We start from the raw sequence: 7,738 nt of genomic DNA on the forward strand, positions 1-7,738 counted from the left end.
GTTTCAAGAAGAACAGCAAATTTTACTCTATCCTTTGTCCTTAATCAGATTGCTAACTCAACCCAATCTTTATCTCCAATCTCCTTTGCTCCCCATTGGTGTTTTATTATTTTTCTAGCCCAGAGGAGCCAGACTTCTAGATTAGGTATTTCTTGAATTTACATACTGTAATCTCATCTGCTCATTTCCTTAGGCAGTCATTGTACATTTGGTAATTCTATTATTATAGATCATTATCTATGAAACCATTTTGCTTTCCCACAGGAGTGTCTGGAACCCCTGCTGACCTATCCTTAAAGATTTAGTCTAAAATACATCTATATTTAATCAAAAAGTTTCAAAGAAGTAGATGTTTATTTCTGTAGCTGAAAAAATTAAGGTTTCTGTTTTTAATACTACACTTTGAATGCTTTCAACTTTCAGAGCTGTCAAAAGATTTTTATTTGTGTGTGTCTCTATATTTTATTTTTATATCTCTATAATATATACATATCTATATAGTTAATATTCTCTATTTTATTTGTATATGGGTATAAAACAAAATGAATGGTATTTTTATAAAATAATCAACATACAAATGCCTAAATATTTTTTTTGTAAATAACTATGGTCTAACATTTTACGTAGCCTAAACACAGCTGTTTTCCCCTCTTGCTCTTTTGGGACTTTTTGCTTCTCATAGCATCAAAAAGGAAATCAAACTTGTACTTCACCAGCTAAAATGGATTTTACAAAGTATCTTTTAAAGACAGTTTCAGGGATCTTAAAGCAGGAGGAGATGTTAAATATCCTTGAATAAAACCTGTTCCTTCCTGGTAAAGACATTGAGGCGGAAGTTACATCCATAAGGAAATTGGGGACAGAGCAGAAAGTGGAACCCAGGTGTCCCATGTTCTGTCTAATACACCACATTGACTGAAGCAGCCCCTCAAGCCCTCCCTCAGTCTATATTTTATACACATTTCATATTCCATGTTCTAAACCCGCAGCACCTCAGAATTACCATATTGGATGTGAGAGAGAGGGGAGAAAAATTGGCTATCATATCTACTGTAACTGTCAGATAGGAGCTGACAGTAAGTCAGAACCAAGTCACACAACCCAGATCTGGCAGCCCAAGGACATTCAGAAAAGTGGGGAAGAGCATACCTATCTCAGAAGGCCCTGAAGTCACCACTGCATCATACAAAACTAAACTACCGTACTAGTAGGAAAAAAATCATTAAGAGACAGGTTAGATTATGTTCACTCTACATGATCTGGAAAAGCAGAGAAATGAATCTAAAGTTTGGAAAGATACAGGCAAAATGAAAAAAAATTCAACAGTCTAAAGTTGTGACAAGTATGTATTACTAATGATGTTTCCTGCTTTTTAAAATATCAGTAGATATTAACCAGGCAAGAAGATCAAGGTGATTTTGTTTGTTTCTTTTTTTTTTGACTTTCTGTATTAGAAAAAGAAGAAAAGAAAAAAAATAATTATTTATTGGCTTTTTACTTAAAGCATTTTAAAGAGCTTTTAATGAACACTGTTGGGGAATTAGATAGAATCAAATATTGCTTATAGGAATAATTCAGCTAGCTGAGAAAATAATTCATAAGGAATTCTTATGCCTGTTAAGAGTGTCTGTCATCAGAAAGACAAGAGATAAACACTGGCAAGGATGTGGAGAAAAGGAAACCTTTGTAAACTGTTGGTAGGATTGTAAAATGGTGAAGCCACTATGGAAAACAGTATTGAGGCCCCTCAAAAGTTAAAAATTGAACTACCATATGACCCAACATTTCCTCTTCTGGGAATATGTCTGAAGGGAATGAAAATACTATGTCGAAGATGTATCTGCACCCCCATGTTTATAACAGCATTTTTTACAATAGCCAAGACATGGAAATGACCCAGGTGTCCATCAACAGACGAACAGATAATGAAATCGTGGTACACGCACACACGCACACACAGGAATATTATTCAGCCATAAAAATAAGGAAATCCTGCCAATTGGGACAACACGAGTAGACCTTGAGGGAATTATGCTAAATGAAATAAGTCAGACAGAGAAAGACAAATACTATATGATCTCACTTACATGTGGAATCTAAAAACAAAAAGTCATAGAAAAAGAGATCAGATTTGTGGTTACCAGAGGTGAGGGATGTGAGGTGGGAGAGTTAGATGAAGGTAATCAAAAGACATAAACTTCCAGTTATAAGTAAATACAGGGGATGTACTGTATAACATGATGACTATTGTTAACACTGCTGTGTGGTAGATTTGAAAGTTGTTTAGAGAGTAAATTCCAAGAGTTCTCATCACAAGGAGAAAAGCATTTTTTTTCTTTTCTTTTCTTTTTTTTTTTTGTAACTGTATGAAATGATGGGTGTTAACTAAACATATCGTGGTAATCAAAGTTCACTATATATGTAAGTCAAGTCATTATGCTGTATACCTTAAACTTATTAAAAATAGAATTATATTTTGGGGAAAATGTTTATATATATTTGTAAGAACAGGTGCTTTAACTTCTGCGCAACATACGAAGGTTTGACAGTGAGGCTGAGCCTGTTTCTCTGGGTGGGATGAAAGAGTCACAAATATTGGGGTATTTGACTAAACATGCAAAGCTCAAAATGTCGTCTTCAAGTAATTTTATCCGTATAGTTTGGGTTACCTTACTGGCCAAATTAACTGGGAAATTGCCAAATTTATGCCATTTAGAGATAAACTTCCCATGAGAAGAGTCATTTTTTGGCATTAAATAATTAATCTATATAAGTAAGCAGTTGCTGATTTTCTCAAAAGATGTTTAAAACCCATTGAATTTGTGCTTTAAAGCCCAGATATTATAATACAAATCACTTTCTTTGCTGTCACCTACCCCACCCTGCAGATACTCATTAATATAAAAAAATAGAGTATTAAAATCTTGGAAAGTTCTTTCTACATACATAGCTTTTTTTCTATTTTAAACTATCTTTGATTTCCATTATGCATTTCATATCAGCAGAAATGTTGAACTCCTTGTCACTGACACTCTCATTTTCGTGTGTTTGCACCTAGTCACCTGGGCAGCCTTGTAACTGTCCTCTCCAGGCAGCATATGCAATGGCTTTGGGACATCAGTGGAAGAAAGCCCTTTTGGATAGGCAAGTATCCGCGCTGCCCTGAGGGGGAAGGCAAGAACGCGAAGAGAACGTCTCCCTTCCATAGGCCAAATAATTGTGGTTTACAGTAATAAGCAATGGTTAGACAGTTGGACAGTCTGTCTTTTAAAACTCATCTTAATTACATAATACTTTCATTTATAGGCATCTAGCTCCAAGAAATAATGTAGAATGTGATTCAATTTATAAGTAAGAGAATTTTTAAATTGTTATTTCTAAAAGTAAAAAATTAGAAACAGTTGTAAATAGGGGATGGTGAAATAAATTATAGTATAGCCATATGAAAGAATATTTAATATTTAATGCTTTTGTAAGGCATCAAATATTAAAGACATGACAAAATACCTTATGTTTATGAATTCATTCAATGTTGAATGCATATTGTACATAAAATATGTAATGCACTGCATTTGTGGCAAGGTGCTAAGTGAAAAAGCACTGTCTACAGCCATATGAAGCATGAAATAATTTAGAATAAAAAAGAAGTGTATATATGTGTGATATACATATATGTATAGACATAAAAATAAATAAGCCAAAAAGTTAGAAATTTATTTTGTATCTCCAGTTAAGAATTATAGATGATCTTAATTTTATCCTTTGTTTTCTGAAGTTTTAATATTTTCTACAGTTTTAACAGTAATACAAATCTTTTCAAGCCAGTTTAGAAATAGAATTCTCAGGGTGCACTGAAGTCACTATTCTTACCATCTCTCCTTAAAGGTATTGTATTTCAGGGAATTATAATAAATGCACTCTTGGCTTCTCAAAATCTCTGTAATACTCAGTGAGCGTCTAATTCTGAAATCATCTGAGAGTATTAAATTAAGCCTGGAAGATAAATTTTCTCTATGTCCACAATGACTGATGTCAAGGCTCTATCCTCAAAAAGTCCTTGGGCATAGCATCACCTGGTCAATAATTCAAAGAAACAGTCCAGAGGAGACAGTCATTCCCAACCAAAAATACTTCATTTTATTCTAGCCCAAAATATAGAATGAGAACCAGTGGGGAGAGGGTTACATGCTATGTAACAAAGACTGTTTTCATGGTCAAATTTGGTTTGGGAGCTGCCAGGCCATCCTATTGCAGAGGATTCTTTTCTCATGCTATTATTTTTATTTCTATTCTGAAAGACAGGAGGAGGAATGCTTCTTTAAGAAAAATTACAAGAGCTTTACAACACTGAAGTGTAATTTTCAAAAAACTGCCAGTGGGAGTAGAGAGACAAGTTGAGAAAAGCTGCTTTTTATTAGAACTGTAGCAGATTGAAAAAACCTTAAGCTCCAGACTAAAAATAATACTTAGTAAGCTATTTTCAAATATGAAAACCGAGACATTTAAATCGTGAGGAAGAAGAATAGACAAGAATGTGATAGGAGTTCTGCCTGTAGGATACTCTGAATAATAATTGCCATTTATTAAACACTTATATGTCATGAGCTTTATATGAGTTATCTGTTTTAATCCTCAAAACAGGCTTGGATATATTTAGATATACATTTCTGAGTTGAGAAAACTAAAACTCAGAGAACTCAGAGAGGTTAAATAACCTGCCCAAAGATGTTCAACTAGCAAGTGGTGGAGCTAGGATTTGGATTCCAATCTGCCTGACCCCAAAGCCTTGTGTTCTCGCTCATGTCTTATAGGATTCCCAGGTCCTAGTCCTTGTTTTAGAACGTAGGCCTACATTTGTATGTGATTACTTAACTTTGAATAGCAGGTTGATATGATATCCAATTGTAAATGTAATAAACTCCTATGGCACACTTCTTTGGTTCACATTAGGTTTGAATGACCAAGTGCATGCTGGCCACTGGGAGTGGATCGGCGGTGAACCTGTGACCTTCACCAACTGGAGGAGAGGGCCTCCTCAACGTTCAAAGCCTGGCAAGAACTGTGTTTTGGTTCAAAGACAAGGAAAATGGCAAACAAAGGACTGTAAGAAGGGCAGATCTCACAATTATATGTGCTCCAGGAAACTCTAAATGTAACTGGCCCTACAGGTGCCCACTTGGGATTTCTTACCTATTTATTTCCAGGATTTGTGCACATGGCTCAGTAGAAAACAGGGTGTCATGACTGACTGGTACATTTTTTTTTTTTTTTTAATCATAGTGTTTGAAGGATTCTATCTAGTAAAGAAGAAACACAGTTAAATAGTTCCAGGAAGATTGATAAATGAATGTTACTTATAGGAAGAGATAAAATTTTTGTATCTCAATACCTTCCAAAATAAAACCCCAAGTATTATATGGCACAAGATTTGATTATTCTGGAGACCTCACTCCATATTTCAGTCAATACGAATTTCATGGTCCTTGGATGTTTTTGGTCCCAATACCTCAAATGAGTCCATTCTGAAATCTATATTGCAGGTGCTTCTACTACTTCAATCTGAGGGAAGCTCACCCTGCCAGTTCATTAAGTCAAGGTTGAACTGCAAAGGGTTGCTTTGTCCCTTTGGAGCCCTTTCACATGTGAAAGCTGAGAGGCTGTGGATAAAAAGGAGAATTCTCTGTGGTGAAAAAGGAAGGCTTTAGATGGAAGAATCTGGCAGATGGAAACTCATCTGCAAAGCTCTAGTTCAGGTAAGAATTCAGGGGCTACCTGTCCTTCAGAGGTCTACCCATCACTACTCACAAGACAGATCTCCTTTTCTAATAAGAATGGTGCACCATTCCAAAGCAAATGATTGGGTTTCCCCAGCTTTACAGGGTCATGAGAAATTTGAAGTAACATGAGTCTTTCTCTTCATTCATGTTTATAGTACTGACAGGCATTTCTCAAGGACATTTGGAATAAAAAGCATATATGAATGATGATTAACATATGGAAGAAAAATGTGACTTTCTAAAAAGTGTCCCAGTGAACTATGCTGATGAACAAAGAAAAGTAATACTGAAAACAGAGCTCTTGAAAGCCTATCTTCTCAGAAAGGATTTTGATACAGTTTTGAGCCCTTAAATATTTAATATTTGTAGAAATGCCATGTTAACCTGATTCTGTAATGAAAAGGTACCTTATTAATTTATAATGGCTGCTGAGTGAAACATTTTGTAGCAGTGATGCATGTTGCAGCCTTGCAAGGACTCCCTTCTGAAATCAAGGTTTAATTACAGGAACTTAAAAATTAATTTCTAAACAATTTACTCAAATTTTCCTCTTTTCATAATCCCTGAATAATATGGTTATGCCACTTGTGACTTGCTATATGAGCACCAGGGTCACTTCTGAATCAAAATGGAGTTATTAAGTGGACCAAAGTTTTGGTGCAGGTTTTATTATAAAAATACCCTGAGAGAAACTAAAAGTGACTGAAGAAATTCAGTCCCGTTTCTGGTTATAAAACATGACAAGCTTGTTTCATTTGTGCTCATTTATCAAGATTTTGGTTAATAGAAATATTTACAAAAAGATGTTGGAATGAGATTTAGACATTCTACGTCTTATTAAATTCCAACATCTTTGTGGAGTCGGGAGGCTCCTTACCTTAGATATCACAAGTAGGCTCTGGACTGCTGTGATACACAGGTCTCCTGTATGACACAAGTAGTTTCTGGTATTTAACCAAAAGATGTAAAACCCATTCTCTGTATCAGTTCAAATCCCTTCTGATCCACTTGCTTCCGCAATGTGGAAAGGTGGGATGCTGAATAAAGAAATGAAGAGTTGTTTACCTAAAGGGCTATATCCTAGGAGGGAAGGTAAAAGTTCAAGGAATAAGGAATATATTAGAACTATAGAACTATATTAACTATTTAAAACTGGAAATCCAGAACCATGGCAACTATGTAGAACCTGATCAGCATGGTAGATTTTATTTTACATTCCTGCCATGACAGTGATATTTAAATGTAATTGCAAATGTTAGCACAAAGAGAGACTGCTTTGATTTTTATAGCAACTAGAAATACTAGAAGAATATTTAAAATACTCTTGATCATGGAAACATTAATTCAGGCAAGTGTAAGTGCTGGGCAATATTCATCATGACCTTCATCTCCTTCTCATGATTGGGCTTTGACTGATGGGGAAATAGAAGTAAATGATGGTCATGGTTCTTTCCACCTTGATTGGTTACTGTCATCCTTTAGGTTCTGGTGGGAGTGGGAAGGAAGGAAATGGAGTGATGGTAGAATGGCAACGAGAGGTTATAGGAAAGGAGAAGAAAGGGGAGCGTGGAGGAAGAGATGAGAGTTGATTTGTAGCTGAGAAAGAGAGCATCAGAAAGAAGGACCTGAATGCCACCCAACTCTTCTCCCCAGACTTGAATACCGACTCAGGAAAAGTCTCAGTTAATCCAAGGGCATTAACTCAGCTCAATAGTGTGTAGCTTTTCAGAATCTTGTACCGTTGGTCTTCAACAAAAACATACATACATATATATATATATATAGTATATATTTGCTAAGCATAAACTTAAAAAACATATGACAATCACTTCATCTCCTTCCAAGGAGTGGTAAAAATGAAGTAGGTGACATTTACTTACATTTTTGTTTGTGTTTATTTTTAAGACAGCCAAAAAGAATATGCACATATTTTCATTAACACTATGGTTCTGTGTAATTTA

At 35.2% G+C, this 7,738-nt stretch overlaps 1 protein-coding gene across 2 annotated transcripts in view; it reads left to right on the forward strand.

Annotated features, from left to right (window-relative positions):
- The window catches only part of FREM1 (FRAS1 related extracellular matrix 1), a 159,787-nt gene extending 154,637 nt beyond the window's left edge, over positions 1 to 5,150 (forward strand). The window contains exons 35-36 of one of the 2 annotated variants that reach the window (XM_065878900.1): positions 3,059 to 3,144; positions 4,951 to 5,150. In XM_065878900.1, the coding sequence (XP_065734972.1) occupies positions 3,059 to 3,144; positions 4,951 to 5,150 (286 nt within the window). The remainder of the gene's footprint in view (positions 1 to 3,058; positions 3,145 to 4,950) is intronic. The other variant, XM_065878902.1, reaches the window with a different exon arrangement.
- The last annotated feature ends 2,588 nt before the right edge of the window (positions 5,151 to 7,738 follow it).

This window comes from Phocoena phocoena, chromosome 6 (assembly GCF_963924675.1).
Source record: "Phocoena phocoena chromosome 6, mPhoPho1.1, whole genome shotgun sequence".
NCBI lineage: Eukaryota > Metazoa > Chordata > Mammalia > Artiodactyla > Phocoenidae > Phocoena > Phocoena phocoena.